The sequence below is a fragment of the Aspergillus clavatus genome, genomic scaffold (assembly GCF_000002715.2).
Source record: "Aspergillus clavatus NRRL 1 1099423829800 genomic scaffold, whole genome shotgun sequence".
Taxonomy (NCBI): Eukaryota; Fungi; Ascomycota; class Eurotiomycetes; order Eurotiales; family Aspergillaceae; genus Aspergillus; species Aspergillus clavatus.
In genome coordinates, this window is record NW_001517099.1 from 2,095,194 (window position 1) to 2,115,782 (window position 20,589).

Below are 20,589 nucleotides of genomic sequence, written 5' to 3' on the forward strand. Positions count from 1 at the left end.
TGCGCACTATTCAAGCATTTTGCATCTCCGTTTTCAACATCCGTGGAAATTGTAAAAACAGGTTGAAATTATATAGATAGTCATTTGCATTTGCATTCAGCAGATACTATATGTACATCGGGTCTAGGCCCCCTTGCCTGATACTCGATCGTATCGATTAAAAATCCCTCATTTTCTACTCCGTAGGTCCTCCGTATTTGGGAAAAGAAATTGCGTCTATGTAGTAGTACTAATATTTGTTGCTCTTGGGTTGGTCGCAGACTGTTGCATGCATTCAGTTGTTGGAAGTCAACTCGATACAATGAGGTTGGAATTAGGTTACACGTGCGATATGATACATGATACATCGTGCGGCCCTGGTCTCAAATATCGAGCTCGCTTCTTCCACAGGGTAACCTGCTAGATGCTTTCTAGGTACTCTGTACTAAGGCATCTTATCCTACACAAATCCCGTAGCCAATTAACTCCATGCCAAATTCCCCAGACCCAACCCCCCCCCCCTGGTTGGACTCTCACACAGTCACACTTGCCCGAATTTCGACCTGATTTCTGCACCGGAGACCCTTGGATGACTTGTTCATGCTGGACCCGACCCCGTAGAATGACATGTCACTCTGCACTCCGTATCCCGCTTGCGCTCGTTCGGCCAGCCATGCAACGGATCGCCGTCGCGGGGATAGAAGGCCCCTGGACCAGCGTCTTGAGTAACCAGTAACAACAGCTTCACAACAGTTCGGCCATGCAGGTCGGCTTTCGGCCTCTTTGGAGTGAGCAGTAAGCACGCTACTCTTTACCCTCTTAAGAAGGAGGTTGGTTGATATGATAGCTCGCAACCCCGCTGTTCCAGAGAGTAGAAATGTTCAAACCCATCGAAGCTCAGGTATCTAGCCCCTACGATCGGGTGCCGGCGTCCCGCGGTCCGCAGGATTAGTGCAATGCATGTATGTGGCAGCTGCTTGCAATGTGGGAACAACGGAGATTGAGGGACGGCATGGGGAAGTCGGGACGGTAAGCAAACCGACAGGTTGATTCCACCTACACTACCTACCAGGCTACCTCCTCCCCACCCGGGGTTTGCGGACAGTCCTACTCCGTATTCCATACGACCGTGGCCCGTCCCGCATTTCACCCCCGACCCTTCTGCTGCCGTACCCACCGCGACACCCATTCCACCAGTATCCCAATATCTTGGGATATCTCTAGCACCTTGGCGATTTTGCTTTGCAATCCATGGGCCTCCTTGACCTGGCCATCAGCCACTTGTACATCAGGCTTGCCATTTGCGGCGATCTCGGTCTCCAGTAGTCCCGTCATGTCCACAACCGAGATTCGGCCGTTCGGCCCAATCTCTAAACTAAGCGACACCTTACTCAATATGGAGTCCCCAGGAGAAATTGCGAGACGAGGGTCCTCCACCGTGAACAGCAGCATAATCACAGGTGCTTGGCCGAGCTGAGTTCGCAGAGTCACATCCACCTTGACTTCTTCTCGTCGGGCACCGTCGTTGTCCAGCGGTGTCGGCGAGGACATTGGAGTGTCTTCTCCGATGCCCGTGGCACCAACAGCTGATTTGTTTGGTCCCTTCAGCAATAGTTCAAGCTTCTGCTCATTCGGATCTTTGTTGCTCAAGACGATCGTTTTATTCTGCTTGGTCGGCAACCTAGGATCTTGTTGGCTGGAAGTTCTCTCTGTATTTCCCCGGCTATCTTTCTTCAACCCTTCGTCCTTGAAGATTTTGTGAACAAGGTTTGCTAGCACAGCATACTGGCGAAGGATCTAGGCAAAGGAAGTGTCAGAAAATGAGACTAATTCACCATATCATGTACCTACCGGGAAGATGTCTGCAAGTTGCCGCGGATGCGAGAATGGTATATCACGCATGGTTCGACCTGCCACTGACTCGAAAGCCTGGAAAGTGTAACCATGATGTTTTGTGCAAGGCTTGCCTTCCTGGTCAAACCCCTGTACAGACGTTCTTCGCCTTCTCCGACTCGGTTGATTGGAGTCTTCAGCGTCCGCCTCCGTCGCGGACAGAGGCGACCATCCGGGAACTAGCAACCCGTCATAAGTCACCATTCGAAACTCATGAGGCAGCTGAATGCCCAGGTGCCGATAGATATCAGAAGCTGCCAAGATGGGAACATCAAGAGGCGGCTCCATTCGAGCGACGAATCGGCGGTTCGGTGTGGAGGAACCCAGCATGCTTGTATCAAGCCCCATCGCCTCGGAGCCACCCTGATTTAAGGAGCTCATGGTTGGGGGTGGCTCGGCCCAGTTGACGACTGCAATGTCTGAAGCGGCGGTCTCACTCGAAGAAGAGCCATTCGCGTCATTGTTCACCACGGTAAGAGCTTCGGAGCCAACCCACTCTTTTGAAATACGTAGTGACGGGTATCCTTCTTCGCACTCGATCATAACACGCCATTTTCCTTTTTGCGGCTCTAGATCGTCGTCGGTCGCTTGACTAGCAGGTTGATCGATGGCCATGGCGTCAGGAGATGATTTCGTATGCTTTGCGTCTAGCACTCGCGCCTGGGGAATCCAATAATCCAAACAGAGTCCCAATCGATTCCCTCTATGGAGACCAGGTCGGCCGATAGCTCCTGCACATAGGTGCTCATACTCACGGGAGTACTTGGGAAGCTTCTGCTCCTCACTCCATACCCGTTTCAAGCTCGCATAGAGACCTTCAATCGCTTCAAAGCAATTGACTTCCTGGCTGAGCCGGTCATGTTTGGAAAGCCACTGTAGATTCCCATGAAATCCAGTCAAAGACTTCCATATACCACGCTCTCCGTCTTCCGGGTTCTGCACTAGATCGCGCTTTAAGACAGCCGTAGCTTCTTCTCGCCGTTCGCCATCCGTACCTTCTTGCGTTAGATAGTTGAGGCTGACGTCTTTCACAACATTCTGACCGCGATAAAATTCAATCTCAAGGTCAACGAAATTTCCAGCAATATTGAGATTGTCCTCCTGCCAGATCGATTCAAATTTCTCAAATTGGCCCAGTCTCTCGATCCCTTCTCTGCAAACTGCCCTGCCGGCGATGCGGGTCCGTAATAGCTGGACGACATCATCAATGTGTCTTCTCCGCTCTTCATCATTATCCCGAGCAGTTCTTAGTTTGATCCCCTGCATTCCCAGCGTCTGAATGTCATTCTCATTCATACCAGAGCCTACCAGCGCATCATGCCCAGCAGGAGAAGGACTAATCCCGCTATAACCACCGAGCGCAAGCAGAGCCGAAGGTGAACTGAACGTGACAGCATCGTCAATACCTGTAGTTGCGGCAAGAGGCGTGGCATATTGGTGAGAGGACACGCTCGGTTGATGACCATGGCCATGTCCTGATGCTGAGGGTGTCCTTGTTGACGGTGACTTGTGAGCTATGGGTCTTGCCATATGCCCACCAGAAGGACGAGGAGAAGAAGTCAGGTGGGTTGGGGTTGCTCCCGGGTTTGGCTTCGAAGATGGTGTCGCCATGTTTGGTCAGAGTCAAGAATGGTATTAACAATGCCTCAGCAGCAGCACTTCATGAATGGTTTAGCAACAGTTGAGTGTCATGCATGGAATTGGAATAAAATTAAGAGCCAGGTTTATCAATGAAGTGTCTGTTTTCCGTGTTACGGAGAGATGCACGATAAACACTGTCGGCAAATGCAAGATCGCTAGACCGGTGGCAGTCTACGCAAGACGACTTTCCTCATCACAATCAGCCAAGCAGAACAGAAAGAAAAGCAAGTAGAGGGATTGGTAGCCAATATGAAAAACTGTGGAATAACCCTTTGACTGCATTAATACTACAATAATAAATTGTCGCAGCCGACGATGCATTGTGTCACATGAGTTTGTCTTGTTTGCCTCTACCGCGTCATAAGAAAGAAGCATCAATCGAAGCTTTCTTCCATCCACCTCCAAGTACTCCATTGAGATACCAATTTATCTCTGGATATTCGCGTGTAGTTGCTCGAGTATGATTCTAACGAACACATTTGCCCGGCACTCTTTTAGGGCTGCGAGATGGTGCCAGATCCGCTCATTGTCTACACTTGACAGCAATCCTCATATTGTAAGTTCCGCCGTCAACAAAGTTCGTTCCTTCTCAAGGCTCACAGTCCCAGTTTGTATTCCAAAATGAGCCGGAAAGTGGTAGACACACGTTGTCATTGTTATCTTCAGAGCCTACCAACCAAAAGACGGCCATTGGCACCACATCCAAATTGCCCCCAACAACGGACTCCTTCAGGGAGAACCCCAACTTTCTGAAGATCTTGCAAGAAGTTCTCTCGAAATATGCCCACGAAGACCCGGATGCGATTTCTCAAGCCCAAGTCATGGTTTCGACGGCCGGAGCCAATCTGGGCCCCGGAGGAGTCCTGATGACGGGACAACAACCCAGGAGACGGCGGGAGACCAAAGACTCCAGTGGGGGAGCCAGCGGTCAAGGTGGTGTTGGGTCTGCTGGTAGGGGTGGCTGGATCCATGTCTCGGATAGCAGGCGGCCTCCAGAATATGGACGGATTGCATGGTATGGAACCCTTCGCTGAAGCCCTGGTGTAAATTACTAATGGCGTGGAAGGCCCGAGGATATTTTCGGCAGTCTTGAAGTCGATGCCAATGGGCAATTTGTGGGAGAGAATGGAAACTACCAACCAAGCGGTACGGCTCATATGTGCCCAATAAAAACCGGGATTTCATGCTAACTGGCAACAGGCACTTACCGAATTATTACTCGAGATGGAATGTAAGATCCTTTCGGAGTCCTTATATCTGATCTTGATGCTGACACTTTGCTCTAGCCTTGGATTGAGTCCCTTCCTAAGAGAGAAGCTGGTTCAGAGGCTCCGTGAGTTACAATAGGGTACGTCATTAGACATGTATTATCACCATATCTTGTACTATACTTGTTGCATTCTCAAACATCGAAGCTGCCGGACAGTTGAGTTATATTTTGCGTTAATTTCGCATCACAATACCTAGGTACTTCAAGGATTCTGCAGTTCTGAGCGTGTCCGCAAGCTTGCACTGTCTATTCTGCAAGCGACAAACGCTCACTGGGCATGTTTGTAAACCATGCAGATGGGAGATCATACGAAAATAGTGGTGTATTATTTCTGAAAGAAGTTCGTGATTCGCTGAGAACCATCGGTCCCTCTCTTTGCATTTGTTTTCTTCATAGGCTTGTCATTCTGTGTTGCGCTTCGTGTTTTCCTGGTGGAAGAAACTGCCTGCTGCTTTGAAGTTGGCCGAGGCAATTGGCCCTTCTTTGTAAAAGACGCTTGAGTAGGCTCAGTCTTTTGTTTCTTGTGATCTACGTCTTTGATCATATCGTCGCCGTCTGGAGGATGCTCCCTTTTAACTCCTGGTCCTGGAATCGGAGCATTATCCTCACTCCAGTGATCGTCCTGAGTCTTGCGTTCCTCAGATTGGTCTTTCACTACTTTTCGCTCAGAAGACAGCAGCTCCTTCGTGTCTTCCTCCTGGACCTTAACCGATATTCCGGGCTCTTCTTTTGGCTTCTTCGCATTTGCGAAGAAATTGGCAATATTGCTCTTATTATCCTTGCTGTTGACGGGTATGATAAAATCAGGAGAGTTGTTCCCGACTTTGCCGACATCCTTTGAGACTGGGTAGCATTCCAGTTCGCCCTCGTACGGCTTGAGGATTGACTGCAACTCGCTCGACCATGTCGTGCGACTGGGATCTAGCCAGATTTGCATCGCTTTGCTGTTTGGCTCGAGGATCACTGGCATCCGGTCATGTAGAAACTTCAGGTATGCATTTGATGAAGTCGTGATAAAAGTGTATGTGTAGAGCTTTTCGTCCGAGCCTGCCTGTGGTGTCAGTGCACACCATCCCACCCCGAAAATGACTCCACGAGAATTGCATATTACCTTCATACGACACACAATCCCACAGCCCCGCAAAGCACATCAACTCGCCGTCTTTGCGCTTGATGTAATGCGGGACCTTCTCCTTCCCTCCAGGCCCTTTCTTCAGCCATTCATAGAAGCCCTGGCAGATCACAATGCATCTCTTTTTCCTCTTCATCGACGTCCACATGCCTCGGTCTTCAATAAGGGAATCATCGCGACAGTTTATCGTTCGCATGAGGGAGCCATAGTCGGGCTGCCGCTTCATCCAAAACGGGATGAGACCCCATCTCATACTCTGGATCTTATACCTCAACTTCTTATCATGCGTCATCTGTTTCTCATCTCGAAAGTCTGCTGGCGTCTCTTCCGAGTGTTCTGCTGAGTCGTGTTCCTCCGTGTCGTCGACGAGACCACGGTCCGACACGTCGGCGCGGTAGACAGCGCCGTTATACCCCGGTGCAAAGTTGTACGTTTCTCTTACTGCGTCCTCATCGGGTACCTCATCCACCTCCATGCCTTGCTCCTGCAGATGGCGCCGGATATAGGCCATGCGCTGGTGATTTGGTTAGCTAGTCACTACTCCGTAGAGGTATCGATCTACCGACCACTCCCAGGGCGTATCGTCCACACATCTTGGCAGATTCAGTGCCATGAAATAGTATTTCAACCTTTCCACATCATCTGCGAGTGATTCGCAAGCATTAAGCGCAACTGGAGGAGTGATAATTGTTGTGTTGAGCAGATGACTCGACGTCATATGTACCAGGCGGCGGAGCTTGGACCACCTCCGATCCTAAAGTCATTGATATAATTCTCTCCACTGATAGACTACGAACAACCTCGCCAATATCGCTTGCAATCGTCACGAGTTCTCCGCCACAAGCTATCATCTCTAGACGATTTATACACACGATTTAAATGATCTGACGGCAAGGGAAAGGACGCACACAATATGTTGAACACAGCATCACGGCGCGCCTGCGCCTCCATCCCCCGGCCCAAAAACTTACAATGCCACCAAACCTTCTCAACACGCTCGACGTCTCACAGATTCCGACCCTTGAACAGCACCGGAACCTTCCCTCCTAACAGACATCCCCAAAACCCACTCCGCCTGTCCGGACACGGTCGCCCGCAAACCCGCCATGTCAGCTTCGCCCACCGAATGAAACACGGCTACCAAGAAGCCTCGAAGGGCATCTGGCGCAAGAACCCGATCCTCCTCCCGCTGGCCATCATCTCCGTAGTTGGAGCCAGCGCCATATTCGCCTACATCTCGTACGTCGAGGTGACGCGCGTCGGGCCGCAGTATCACAAATTCCCGCCGCCGGTCGCCGAGGCGCTGCGCACGGCTGTGTACTACACCGAGATCGACCTCAACCCGCCCAAGGCTCTGAAGGCGTACAAGGAGGCTTTGCGAAATGCAGTTGAGCTCGGCATGCATCCGTTCTCGGACGAGATGATCGGGATTCATCTGCAGGTTGCGATGATGCTGGAGAAGGCCGGGCTGGCGAAGCCTGCCATCCAGGTCTTGGAGCGCTCGAAGACGGAGTGTCTGAAGTGGGTGGAGGAAGGCAGGATGAGGACGCAGGATGCGCAGAAGGCCGAGACAGAGGCGGACAAGAAGCCGGAGAAGATCCAGATTGACGACTCGGAGGTGCTCGCCACGGATGAGAAGATGAAGGAGCTGGCGGAATACGAGGAGCGCCAGCGCGACAAGGTGCTGAAGAAGGTGGTGGGCATCAACATGCGCCTCGCGGAACTCTACGCAAGTGACTACATCCAGGACGAGAAGAAAGCCGAGGCGTGCCAGGAAGCCGCCGTCGAACTCTCCCTGAAGGAGCTCCATCGTCGGCAGGCGTTGGGCCTGCCCGTCGGCACGGCCTCAACCGGAGACGACAGAAGCGCCTGGCTGAGCCTGACAGAGATGGCATCCTCGCTCTCGGAACTTGCCCACACTTATCTGCAGCAAGGGAAGAACGAGCTGGCCCTGCCGCTCCTGCTGCGCGCTCTGGACATGCTGCGCACAGACGAGGGCAAGAATCCGACCTGCAAGCAGGTCACGCTCATGGCCGACGTCGCCACCGCCATCACCGGCGAGCTCCACAAGAACACGCCGTCCCCCGGCTCCGCGGCCGCGCCGCAGCAGCTCATCGATTCCGGCAAGCAGTGGGCGCAGAAGGCCCTGGACGTCGCCGCTAGACTGCAGCCTCCCGTCCGTGACGAGGAGTGTGACATGTCCTGCGTTGCGGCCATGCACAGCCTAGGGGAAATCGCGCATCTCCAGGGCAAGCGCAAGGAAGCCGAGAAATATTGGCTCGAGGCAAGGTCTCTTGCTAAGGGTCTAGGATTCGACGAGGGTGTTGTGCTTGTGGATGAGGCATTGGCACAGTTGAAGAAATAGCGGCCTGGAAATATGTACAGTAGATGGATAATAATACACTTGTAACGATGGGTTGACATGACACTGATCTATTGGGGCAGAAAAGGAGATACTACGAGCTTACAGTACAAGGCGTTGAAGAGTAGGAAAGTTAAGGTATATTTTTATGGTATGTTTTTTTTGTTTATACTTGGTATTAGAACATTTTGGCATGCCAACCCTTCACAAGATCCCAGACGTACGAATTTTATGGAGAATCAAGTAAGCTAGGACATGTCAAGAGAAAAACCCAGGGCCCAGGCCCGGAGTGCTTTCATTGCTCGTGGCTCATACATCCCAACCAATGCCTGCGCTTTCTTTTTGAAAAAACAAAAGAAAAACATGAGTTTCCTCTCCTCCGCTAAACACTCATCTATGCCCTCGACATGACACCCCAGGCACGGATCTTGTTGTCAGTGTAACCAGCGAACAGAGTCTGGCCATCAGCGGACCAGGCGAGAGAGATACACTCGGGCTCGCGGGCCTTGGCGCTCTTCTCGACGAACTCGGGCTTGAGCTCATCGACCTTGCTCTTCTTCTCGAGGTCGAAGATGGTGATGGAGCTGCTGGTGGCAGCGCAGAGCCAGTAGCGGTTGGGGGAGAAGACGAGGGCGTGGATCTCATCGCCGGCGTGGAGGGAGTAGAGGTGCTTGGACTCGTTGAGATCCCAGAGCATGGTGGTGCCGTCCTTGCCACCGGAGGCGCACAGGGATCCATCGGGGGAGATGGTGACAGTGTTGATGTAACCGGTGTGACCGATGTGGTCGGTCTGGAGACGGCAAGAAGCGAGCTCCCAAACCTAGAATGACCAAAATACTCGTGTTAGTTCTTTGTTTCCACAGTAACAGAGCTGTTTCGTCATATTCCAAGTGCAAAAAATCGAATCGATCTTTTGTGTTCATCAGGGCATTGGTGATTTTTTGTCTCATGGCCGCAAAGGGCTCTGAAGTAGCAAATACATAATTATGCAATACATCATTTGAACAGGCGGGTTCGGGTCTCAGATCAACGCGAACGGAACGGGAGAGAAATGAACGTACCTTGACGAGCTTGTCCCAGCCAGCGGAGACGATGACGGGGTTCTGGGGGTTGGGGCTGAAGCGAACGCAGGAGACCCAGTCGGCGTGGCCCTTGTCGGTGATGGTGAACTTGCAGTCACCGAGGGTGTTCCACAGCTTGATGGTGCGGTCACGAGAACCGGAGACGATCTGGCGGTTGTCGGCGGAGAAGGAGACGGAGAGGACGTCGTTGTTGTGGCCAACGAAGGTGCGGGTGGTGTTGCCGGTGGCGAGCTCCCACAGGCGGAGGGACTTATCCCAAGAGGCGGACAGAGCGTAGGCGCCGTCAGAGGAGATCACCTGTACGAAAACATACACGGTCAGCCAGGTTGTCTTCGCATTTCCCTCTCCTTGCTTCTTTTCTCATGGTCTTGAATCCTCCGATCTCTTAGGAATTCACGGGGTGGCATACACAGTCAGAGACGATGTGGGAGTGACCCTCGAGGCTGCGCTTGGGGTAACCGTAGGCCTGCTCATCGCGGGTAAGGTTCCAGATGATCAGGGTCTTGTCGCGACTGCCAGAGAGCAGCATGTTGGGGCTATCGAGAGAAAAAAAAAACCATGTCAGAATCCATTTGTCCAGATATATTGCTCCAGCTCAAATCAATGCCCGAAAATTTTCGCCCATCTTCAAGGTGATGAAAATTTCTTTGTGCCCTCATTTCTCTTCACTTCTTTCTTTCTTTCTTTCTCATTTCTTTCCCATCTCTTGCGGCATTGATCTTTTTGCTGCAATTTTTTTGATGATCGGTATTCCCTTACTTCTCCAGAGAGGTAGCCAGGCAAGTAACCCAGCCATTGTGGCCCTCAAGGGTACCACGAAGAACCATCTGCTCAGCCATGATGACGATGAAGGGGCCGCGAGAGGAGAGAGGAGGATGAACGCGGGCGGAGCAATTGTCGTTGACTCTGGGCCTGAGATAAAATCGCAGCACTCGAGGATGGAGGAGCAGAACCAGCGTGCCCGCCTAAGCCCTAAACTAGCCCGTTCCGCCACTGGTTGTGTGGTCCGCAAGCCCTAAGCCTAAGCGAGTCACGTGGCTTGTCCATCTATATCCGTCATGTCATCGGGTGATGGCAGATGGAGAATGGCCTTATGGGGGCTTCGAGGGCAGCATGTAGACTACTACTACTACTACTAGTCTCCACGATGGTCCTTGTGTCGAGGGAACTACTACGGTATATTCGAACTTGAATATAGCGAGCGAGCTGGTATACAACCATGACTTGTCCGGATTCAAAATATCTACTGCCGATAGTCATTGAACAACCATTGTTTTCTATTGTACATGCCTATATATACACATCCCGGTCATAGTCCCTTCACATAATGCTCTACCAAGCAATATGCCATGCAACCCAAACCCGCAGCGCAGTAAAACTATTTGTTAAAGATCTGGATATTGGGCATCCGTCCCAAACCACCGCCAGCCGTCTTCTTGTTCTTCGCAGCATGAAATCCCTTGGCGCTCTTATCGCGCACATGCTGTCTCAGGAGCGTGAGGACCTCCGACTCGGCCCACCGCGAGGGGACAGGCCGATACGCAGCCTTGTAAGCTCCGTGCGTTTGTCTCCATTCGCCGCTCTTCTCGCCAGTGCGCTTCCACGTTTCCGTGACCGTATCCTGCGCAGGCGCGTTGGCCGCGGCCGATGAGTCGGGGGCATCCTGCGTGGCCCAGTAGTAGATATCCCAATCGTTCTCGTCGAGGAACCGGTCATACTGCTGGAGCTCCTCGGGCGTCATATCGGCCAGATAGACGTCGGCAAAGGTAGACAGGAGCAGGTCCGATTCAAGGATTCCTCGCTTTCTGCTCTGGTCTGTGTAGCCAGAATAAGATCGCATTAGCTCCAATCAACTCCGGAGGACAGTGTAGAGGAACCAAGAAACAAAAAAAAAGAGGACAAAACATACACAGCAACCGAGCCCGCATCGTAGCCGGGTCCTCGCCCGTCCGCCGGAGCGGCTCAACCTTGAACGTGATCCCCTCCATCTCGCCCACAGCGAGCTCCGGCTTCTGCGTACCGGGCTGCTCCCTGCCGCCGGTGAAATGCTCAACCTTGCCAGCGTACGAATCCGCGGGCTTGTAGTTCGGGTCGACCGAGTTCAAGAGCTCCGGAGGCGGCGTTCTGGCGCCAACGCTGGGGAAGTCATTGGTCATAGTAGAGGTTGTGTTCGGCACGGCGGGATTCGGGGGCTTGGATGTCTGGTTCTCGCGGTGCGCTGGGGCCGTCGAGGGCGCGCGATCCATGCCATTGCCATTGGCATCCTTTGAGCGGACAGCCGAGCTGCCGAAGGGACGACGGGCGATTGTCGTCGTGAGAGAAAGGGGTGAGCCTGCTGGGCGCAGCAGGCGTTGGATTAGTCGTGGTGCAGACATTTTCAGACTTCAAATTGAGTAAATTGAGGATAGAGCTTGGGGTATAGGCCGTCGGCGCTGACGACGATGTTGACAATGTAGAGTGAGGCCATTAATAATGACGGAATTGACATCATCCGCGGTAATACTGCGTTGTTTGCAGCGTTTGCACATGGATGTATACCAGGCGAAGCCTAGGTACGCAGTATCCATAGTATCGTCTTCATGAAGCTGATTGCTTCTCATGAGGATGTATGGCATGGCTTACTACATGATGTCTGTAGCTAGCAGAGGTTTGTACACAAGGACTCAATGGGCCTCAAGTGAACCAACTGCACAATTCGGTATCCCATAGAACGGTTGAGCAACACGTTTTCGCAACGATACTATTAATATTGCTACTGGGCAAATATACTCTTCGTTGAGCTACTACAGTCCGGAAGAATTCAGTCATCACAGGTGTCATTTCATAAGTATGAGTAACCGAGCAATTGCACCATAAAATATACCTGAAACTACATAAGGCTGAATACATCAAATGCAACAGAGCCGCCGCAGTGCCATGTAGAAGCAGCGATGAGCCACCTCCTCAGACAGCCAGAAGCTCCCAAAACAGAACGCGAGAAGGTCTCAGATAAGATGCTTCGACCTAGACCACGCAACGCAAAGCAGGGTTAGCCAGAATACAAACACCGCGACCAATGTACCCAAACAAAACCTCCAGCAGACTCTAGATGAAAAACATACCGGAAGTAAGCCCTGAGGTATATGACCTGCCACACGCCGAGCCCAATCAACATGCCCATCGTACCGAAGGCGAACCACTTGACCCGCTCGTTGGTGCTCTCGTTGGTGTCGCGCAGCTTCTGTTCCCGGGCGCGCAGATACTCCATCTCATTGACGATCTCCGCGACCATCTCCTCGATGCGGCGGAGGTCGGTCTCGACGGGCTTGAGCTTCTCCTGGGCCTGGATGCTGGACCAGTCGCGGGCGTCGGCGCCGATTTCAACGTCGAGCTCGATGGATTCGAAGAGGTTGGAGTGGCCGTCTAGAACGTAATCGGTGTTAGCACCACACACACACACAGACGCCATGCAATAAACTCCCCGAAGACCAGATATTCCTGGTCCAAGGGGACAGAAGGGCCAGGGAAACTCACGGTGAGAAACGAGCTTGTTCTCAAAGCAGACATCGAACGCCGTGTCCGCGACAGAGGTGAACGCCTGCCGAGTCTCGCCTGCGATATCTCTGGGCCGGCCGTGGTCGTTGCCGAGCGCATCCTTGATCTATCCCCCCGGAGACGGCAGTTAGCATCAGTTCACTTCTCCAACAACGCACCCGATAAAACGACAACCACGCAACGGTTTAAATCCAAAGGAGCAAACCGCAAACCGCAAACCGCGAACCACATACATGCATATTGACAACCTGCCCATCACCCTTCTGCCCGCCCACAATAGCGGTCACCACAACCAATTGATCCTTGAAGACGAAGTTACGTATACATCGCTCGTTGTTCCCCGTGCTGGCGAACAGGTCGAATTTCAGTGCGGACGAGAGCTGGGCGAAAAGAAGGAAGAGGACGCTAAGGACGGACCCCAGGCTGAGGTTTGAGGAGCGACCCATTGTGAGGGAGTTTGTTTTAGAGTGTCCTGTTGGGCCGACAGGGGGAGGCTTTGAAGATATTGGACAGATGGACTCGATTGCGGAACGGATACTACAAACATTATTGATGCCACGCCGCGTCTACGGGGAGCTCTCGGGAAAATGATGTTCCGCTATCGTTGGCCATATCTATGAGGAGCGCAATTCATTTTGATAGTCACAGTGAGCAATAATATTTGATTTGGAAGATTGAGATTTCGATTATAGTCGTCCCAATGATGTTTTTTTCTTCGTGAACAGTGTCGTAAGGGAATGTTCGACAGTGCAGTCAAGTATACAGCTTGCGAGTCGGTTCTATGTCCTCATTTGGAGAATCTACATCTACTGCTTGAGTGCGCCGATCTTGCTCATAGTGAGAGAAACATGAAACATTCATGTGAAAGTATAGTGCGATTGATTGATTTTGGCCTTGAGGACCGAAAGAATGGGGCAACCAGTCATATATACATTCACAACCCAGTCCGATGTTCATTGGAAAGTCGAAGAGTCGAGATAAATATCCAGACAGGATATGAGCTGAAGAGAATCATAACAGAGAGAAGGGAATAGATGGTATAGTATAGCCAAGTGAGCGCAATTTTATAAAGACCGCTTTGATGAAAGTCAAATAAAGGTATGTGCAGAGTATCAGCTGGCAAATACTGCAGGGAGTATCAATATAGTGAAGAAGAAGCAAGCAATGATTCGTCACTGGCTCAGAACGCTCAAAGAGACAGGTCATCTGCCAAGCATGTAGCGGGTTTCGTAGTCGCAAAGAAGGAGCAAAAAAGGGGGAGAAGCTGAAAATATTCGAGGATGGATGGTGGGTGCACTAGGCTTCCACCTTCTTCCGACGACCAAAGAGACGAGAGAAACTACTCAAGTCCTTTTTGCTTGTGGACATAGGCCGACTGGCAGGAGGCTCCGGCGGGCCCGTATTCCTGAGGAAACTGGCTAACGCACTGGTCTCGGTCTGTTTCTCAGACACCGTAGACAGACCGTACCCAGCATGTATAGCTCCTCCATTGTACTCCATGCCGCCTTTGACGGTATAGTTCGACGGCCCCATTGCGTGGTTGTCCGATTGCTGACGCAGCGAAGACCTTGAAGACTTCATGGAAAGAGATTTGTCGAAGGAAGTGTTGCGGAGAAGCCGGGCCTTCATGGCTGAGGCACTGCCAAAACTGGTCGAAGGAGACCTGGTCAGTGGTGCCTGGATAGGCACAGGCTGGGGATCAAAGTCAGGCGGTGGGACATTGCGCAGGAAGTCCATCAAACTTTCCTCCTCCCGTTTCGGCTTGGACGATTGCAAGAGATCTTCAAGCAGCTCGTCATCGTCAGAATCGTCAATGGCATACGGATCTCGCACCCGACGCGGTTTCCGCACAGGCTGAGCTTCAACTGGAGTGCTACTCGAGGAAGTGGCTGTCCTAAGGGCAACGTCTGTCTGTGCCGTCGAGCGAGTGGCAGAATCCAAAAGCGCCGTGTGGGATCCGATAGAAGTCAGGGACCGAGTCGCCATCGACCCCTCCTGTGTGCTAGCAACTGAAGGAATCCTCTTCCGCAAGTCGGTCGAAGCCAGTGTATCCTGCGATGGGGCAGTTGTGCGGGCAACCTGATGAGCCCCGCTGTCGGGTGGACCTTCTAGCAGGAACTTGATTAGTTCGGATGTTTCGTCCCCTCTTGGGCTCACTGCTGAGCGGGCCTCAAGACGTGGCCCATTGCTACGGGTGTAGCTCTTCGGTTTCTCAGCGAGATCTGCATCCGTGGCCGGGATAGACCTGAACTTCGACCTATCGGCTGAGTTGGACTTTGCGATTGGGGAGAGATCGATGTTGCTCTTGGAAGATGACTTGGATGCCTTCGGTCTAGGTACCTCGGTTCCTGGTGGTGCTGTATCTTTAAAGAACTCGGCCAAGTCTGAAGTTGCTGTCCGCGAAGGTCGACGCGCAGGGAAATCCATCTCCTATGTCAGATGTCAGCCATCAAATTCTCGGGTTTAAAGATAAATCGGTATCAACAAACCTCTATATCCCTCACGCTCTTAGGTGTCAATGTATAGTGGATGGTCTCTTCGCTTTGAATCAGATCATCCAGTGCAGATTTGTCATCATCAACAGAATCACCAGTGGCAGCAGATGCTCGACCGGTGTCGGAGGAACTGCGAAGAGTATGAGCAGCGGATTCAGTCTGGCGACCAATGAGACCCTTGATCTTGCTCGAAACCTGGGAAGTAGTGGACCCCGCGGTAAGAGGGCGCGTCACGCGACAACTACCGATACTGTCTGACCGGCAAGACCTCGAGTAAGTGGACGAGGCTGTCGAGGGAGATGGGCGTGATAAGCGCTGAACCGCAGCACGCTCGGTAATTGAGCTCCCAGGCGTAGATAGTGCGGGACTCGTCCGTCCGAAGGATTGCTGAGCGACACTGACCAGAGACAAGGGCGCGGGTATGGGCCTTGTCCGAGGACGGTCGGAACGACTATTTTCTCCGGGAGTGGACACGGGCTGGCCGACTTTCTTGATGGGGATGTCGGCTGGAAGTGGTGTCGCTCGGGTAGAGCTACTGCCCGCAGAAGCCGATCGTTCTGGAAGTCCGGCTTCTGGGCCAGATGCATCCTCATCCGAGAGCCAGGAGGCATCGAGGTTGACAGCGGGGCGTGACGCACTGGATTTGGCTACCTGACCTTGTACATGAGCTTCATTGGCCTCTTCGGCTTGCGAGGGACTTTCTCTTGCTGGCGACGAAGGAGTGCTTCGAGTAGGATCCTTGCTTCCCATTCGTTTTGGTCGCTGCAATGGAGCCAAAGTCGGCTTTTCGAACAGTCCATGACCCTCGATAATCTCCGAACGGCTGTCCTGGTAATCGCTCACGGATGCCGATGACAGGTCAGTGGTACTGGCCTGGCTAGTCACGGCATCCATTGACGCCGCTGATAGCGAAGATGTGGTGACGGCTTCTGGACAGGCGGCAGGACCTGTCGGCTCATCGGCCGGGCTATCGGCCGGCAGACCTCGAGCATGCGAGGATTGGCCGAGTTTCCGCGGCCGCGAATGCTTGTCGTCCTCATCGCGTTCATACATCGTCTCCAGGCGCTTTTGCTCCTCAGTTGGGGAGACCCCCTCGGCCACCTCGTCGCTGCATGATGTGTCTTCTTGGAGCACTGGACTACCAGGAAGGGACCGCGATCGGACATGACGAGTGGACCTGGTGCTCTGTGCGCTGCCAGGAGTGACGGGGGAGTTTCCGTTTGATGAAGGTGATCTCGGGGACGCCAGCGTGAGCACCATGAGGCTGTGGGGTCGCACCTTGTGGGCAACGACGGCCTGCATGGTCTGAACCTCGTGGATCTCGTGCACCTCGCTGCCATCGAGGTCGGAGATGAATCCAGGAATCTCAATCTCATCGATATCATGCTCACTCATGGGTAGAGAGATAGATGCCGGATCGAGTTCCTTTCGGGACACCTGGACCGACGGCACAGGCATCTGGGGTTGAGGATCGTCGATGCCGGCAGTGCTGCTTTTTCTGCTGCTCACAGAGGCGACAGTCAATCTGCGACGCGGGATCGACTCCCTCGAGACCGTCCGAGACAAGCTGCGGGTCCGAACGCGTCTCCGCCATGTTCGCCAGAGACGTCCGAGAGTCGGGTTCAGAGCCAACTTTTCCATGTCGAGTTCCTCCACCACCAGTCGATCCAAACTGCTGCGTTCGGCGCCGGACTCGGTCACTTCATCGTGGTCGTCGCCCAGCTTCAAAGAAAGTCGAGACCTTGCGGTTTCACCGGCAATGATGAGAGCCTGCTCTCCAATGTGTTCGATGATGGAGGTCAAGAAGATCGCGGCGGCCGGGGTGATATTGCCCACATGGCTGGTAAATCTGGCGGGGATCCCCTCACCCGTCTCCACCAATCCATCCTGCGCAATGTACTCGTCTTCGTCGTCTTCCTCCATGTCGCCCAGTCTCGTGTACACCATACATCGCAGGCGAGTCAATTTCCAGGAGCGAATCAGATCAAAGTCGGTCGTGGGGCTCTGACCACCGCGGAATTCGGATTGCTCGTCCTCTTCCCCGCCCATATACTCGCTCAGCTCTTCATCAGCCGCGGACACCACCTCCTTCGCCAGCCGAGGCTTCAAGACCTCTGCTATCGCAGGCCGGATGCAGGTCAGTTGCGTCGACTTGGCTGTGGCCAGAATGTTGAATAACAGGTGATCGAGAAAGCCATTCAAAGCGATCAGGGCCTCGGGGGTGATGAGGGCGCTGGCATCGGCGCCAGCATCTTCTTCGTTGGTCACGAAGTCTGCGGTATTGAATTCCTGGTCTGCGGTGATGATCTCGGCGGCGGCGGACGATGCAATGAAACACGGAGCGGGGTTGACTGGTGGTGGCGAGAGGAGATGGAGGCGTGGAAGCTGGGAGTCGCTAGACATGCTGGTACTGCGTGAACGGGAGATTGATCGTCCCAGCTCCGGGGATTCGGATCCTTTGGTGTGCTGCATGGTTGGCGATATATAGAAATCTCACGCCGTGATGGCGGATTGTACAGTTCGATGGTTCTCGCGGAGGGGTGTAGAAGTATTTTTCTAAGGGCTGAGGAAGTCGAAATGAAGCCACTAGATCATCCTGAAACAGCAAACTGTAAGAATGTTATGTCTCTGGTCAGCCTTGAGTTGGAGAATGTTGGTGATTGCACCGCCCTGCTGTTGGGGGCCTTTTTTTTTTTCTTTTTTTTTTCTCTTGCCTGAATTCTTTACAGCTGATGATGATGCAAGTCGCCAGTAGAATTCAAGTAGCAAGGGACAAGAGGGCAGAAAAGATTGAACATACTCAATAGTGGCACATTCGTCACTCTTCATTTATTCCATCGGGAAGACAGTCCTCGAGCGAGAGCAGAGAGAGAGTACACAAGATCATCAAGACCTGAAAGGAGCGAACATCAAGGATACCTAGACTATAGGGATACAAGGGATGAATGAATGAATGGGTGAACAAAGAGCCAGAATTTGTCAAGAAGTGAAGATCCAAAGACAAGAAGAAGGAAAGGAGGAGCAATAATGGACGCTGGAGACACTAAACTTTTTGACTCAGGAGGTTCTTTTCTGGAATCCAGCAGGACGGGCTTAGTAGTAGGTACTAGGTAGTCTATCTAGTATGTACCAGTAGGTGACTAGTACTAAGATAATCGCCTGGATAGACTAACTATCTAGTTTTAGGTCGTACACGGAGAGAAACAATGCAAATCAGGAGAGGTGGAGGGTATATCTAGAGCTGGCAATTATTCTACTTCTACTGTCACTTCTATAAAATATTAAATAATAGTAATAGTAATAATAGCTGATGATGATAATAATCATAATGGCCAGGACTTCTCTCACAGCTCTGCAACATGTAGATACTGAGGTACCTAGTTTACTTACTCCGTTCATACATCTGAATAATAAGCCCACGAGTCCACGGAATATGGAACATGGATAAGCAAAGTCAGCCACGTCCAACACGAGCTGGGTTGCCCATTCTGATCGACAGCGCTTCTTGCCACTTTTGACCGTTTAGAGGGGGCACGATGGTCCAACTAAAACATCTCTACCTGAGTATCTAATTAAAAACATCCAAGTATCTTGCTTACAGTCTCCGATACGCCTGAGGCTTCTGGATCGTGATGCACACATCTTTTACGTAGTATACTGATAAAAGTTCAACTGTTTTCCATCAAAAGAGGAAAGAGCAGCTGACGATTTAGGAAGGAACAACACGTCCCAAAGAGGGAAAGCGCAATGGATCAACAGTCCAAGAAGTGGGGCAGTTGTAGTGCCGGGGAAAATCAGCAGCCAGCCAATCAACGTCATGCGCGGTCGAGCCTACAAATCCCAACTCCACGGTCAGGGGAAGATTCTGAGGAACAGATGAAAGAAAAGGAGAGATCCATTGGGATTTGGGAAGAATAGATTGTAGAAAGATTCTTTTACTACGGAGTAGTTACTAGTACTACTGATGAAACAGACGAGGCTAGAGATAACAATCAAGCCCATTTGGCCTTGGTAAAGGGATTAAGGGAACCCTTGTTGACTGAACTACCACAGTAGTAGTGCCTCGTGCTGAACCTTCCAGGCTTCCATGGGTCATGGCCCATGGCTCCCGGGCAATATTTAGTACTGATTTTCCAGTGTCTTGCAGAGTAAGAGTCGGGATAGCCATCAACTGGATTCTGTCATCCCTCATCTTGGCCAGTAGTTCATCCCCCAATGTCTATAGAAACAGTCACCAAGATGATGTGAGCCTCATGCATATCCAGTCATGATCAAAAGCATCCCCCCACCGAACCCATCACTGTGTAACACTGTAACCCTCCCTGTACCCTCATAGGTATTATTGTTCTCGGAGAGTATTTGTACGAACTATGGAGTGTCCATATCAGCTAGGTTGCTTACCATCGTGATTCGTAACTTAAAATACTTACTTAAATCTCTCCCAAACGCCATTCTGGTCTTAAAGGCGCCTTCGAAGCCGTTGGTAGTTAGTAGAAGACTTCAAACCACATAGACCAGTGGATTGCCCATGTGGCGGTTTCCATCTCCAACCCAGCCTCGGGTCAGGATCTCACCTGTGGGCTATCTAGATAGTATCTACCTCACAGTCTCACTAGTCCGAACTCCGGAGGAGATTCATCTCTCTAGTAAATACTACTATATATCTAGCTATGAAGGAAAACCATGGTCGACTCCGATAGTCCACCCGATAGTCCATCAGGCACAGCAAATGAATCGCACATCGGCCCCGTCTTATTGGCACGCTTTTCCCCCGATATGGGGGTCGATGATTACCTATCCTTGGGTCAGTGGATGCTCAACTGAGATTCCTAATTCCTCTGCCATGGATGACGGTGGACTTGACTCTAATCACTTAAGACGTGGGAAGGTGGAAACCCCAAAAAGAAAAGAAAAGAAAAAGAACAAGAGAAAATAAACGGGCGATTTCAAATACTCAAAGATTGAACCCACGCTGCCTGTATCCGCAGTTCCGCACTTTGTTAACTCCTCGCCTACTCCGTCACTATCTCCGTACACTGACCCGCTCACCCCGACATGACTGCATCTGCATCTGCGTCTGCGTCTGCGTCTGCGTCTCCATCTGCATGCACCTACAGTCCTACCTGCATCGTGCACACACCAAAGACTCCGCCACAGGTCAACGCCTCTTCGAAACTTACTGTGGTTGCACGACGGCAGTC

At 51.9% G+C, this 20,589-nt stretch overlaps 8 protein-coding genes across 8 annotated transcripts, besides 4 other annotated features; 2 read left to right on the forward strand and 6 right to left on the reverse strand.

Annotated features, from left to right (window-relative positions):
* Nucleotides 1-1,125: 1,125 nt before the first annotated feature.
* ACLA_052110 (RNA polymerase II mediator complex middle subunit MED1) lies at nt 1,126-3,483 on the reverse strand (the record flags this gene model as incomplete). Its single annotated transcript, XM_001272164.1, has 2 exons — nt 1,126-1,776; nt 1,831-3,483. The coding sequence occupies 2 exons, from the start codon at nt 3,481-3,483 to the stop codon at nt 1,126-1,128; spliced, it is 2,304 nt and encodes a 767-aa protein (XP_001272165.1).
* A 490-nt stretch (nt 3,484-3,973) lies between these two features.
* ACLA_052120 (uncharacterized protein) lies at nt 3,974-4,860 on the forward strand (the record flags this gene model as incomplete). The annotated part of the gene is made up of 5 exons (XM_001272165.1): nt 3,974-4,069; nt 4,122-4,528; nt 4,580-4,659; nt 4,714-4,744; nt 4,800-4,860. 5 exons carry the CDS (start codon nt 3,974-3,976, stop codon nt 4,858-4,860), a joined length of 675 nt encoding a protein of 224 aa, XP_001272166.1.
* Nucleotides 4,861-5,108: 248 nt separating this feature from the next.
* ACLA_052130 (SOS response-associated peptidase) lies at nt 5,109-6,508 on the reverse strand (the record flags this gene model as incomplete). Its single annotated transcript, XM_001272166.1, has 3 exons — nt 5,109-5,830; nt 5,895-6,429; nt 6,482-6,508. 3 exons carry the CDS (start codon nt 6,506-6,508, stop codon nt 5,109-5,111), a joined length of 1,284 nt encoding a protein of 427 aa, XP_001272167.1.
* A 320-nt stretch (nt 6,509-6,828) lies between these two features.
* Nucleotides 6,829-8,280, forward strand: ACLA_052140 (TPR domain protein; the record flags this gene model as incomplete). Its single annotated transcript, XM_001272167.1, has 1 exon — nt 6,829-8,280. One exon carries the CDS (start codon nt 6,829-6,831, stop codon nt 8,278-8,280), a length of 1,452 nt encoding a protein of 483 aa, XP_001272168.1.
* A 391-nt stretch (nt 8,281-8,671) lies between these two features.
* Nucleotides 8,672-10,198, reverse strand: cpcB (40S ribosomal protein RACK1; the record flags this gene model as incomplete). The annotated part of the gene is made up of 4 exons (XM_001272168.1): nt 8,672-9,097; nt 9,339-9,656; nt 9,769-9,895; nt 10,119-10,198. 4 exons carry the CDS (start codon nt 10,196-10,198, stop codon nt 8,672-8,674), a joined length of 951 nt encoding a protein of 316 aa, XP_001272169.1.
* Nucleotides 10,029-10,048: a microsatellite.
* A 539-nt stretch (nt 10,199-10,737) lies between the features above and the next one.
* On the reverse strand, nt 10,738-11,734 carry ACLA_052160 (succinate dehydrogenase assembly factor 2; the record flags this gene model as incomplete). The annotated part of the gene is made up of 2 exons (XM_001272169.1): nt 10,738-11,174; nt 11,269-11,734. 2 exons carry the CDS (start codon nt 11,732-11,734, stop codon nt 10,738-10,740), a joined length of 903 nt encoding a protein of 300 aa, XP_001272170.1.
* A 609-nt stretch (nt 11,735-12,343) lies between these two features.
* On the reverse strand, nt 12,344-13,339 carry ACLA_052170 (emp24/gp25L/p24 family protein; the record flags this gene model as incomplete). The annotated part of the gene is made up of 4 exons (XM_001272170.1): nt 12,344-12,362; nt 12,461-12,761; nt 12,873-12,999; nt 13,127-13,339. The coding sequence occupies 4 exons, from the start codon at nt 13,337-13,339 to the stop codon at nt 12,344-12,346; spliced, it is 660 nt and encodes a 219-aa protein (XP_001272171.1).
* Nucleotides 13,340-14,189: 850 nt separating this feature from the next.
* Nucleotides 14,190-17,860, reverse strand: ACLA_052180 (uncharacterized protein; the record flags this gene model as incomplete). Its single annotated transcript, XM_001272171.1, has 2 exons — nt 14,190-15,323; nt 15,383-17,860. The coding sequence occupies 2 exons, from the start codon at nt 17,858-17,860 to the stop codon at nt 14,190-14,192; spliced, it is 3,612 nt and encodes a 1,203-aa protein (XP_001272172.1).
* Nucleotides 17,861-18,073: 213 nt separating this feature from the next.
* Nucleotides 18,074-18,100: a microsatellite.
* Nucleotides 18,101-18,672: 572 nt separating this feature from the next.
* Nucleotides 18,673-18,718: a microsatellite.
* Nucleotides 18,719-20,447: 1,729 nt separating this feature from the next.
* Nucleotides 20,448-20,494: a microsatellite.
* The last annotated feature ends 95 nt before the right edge of the window (nt 20,495-20,589 follow it).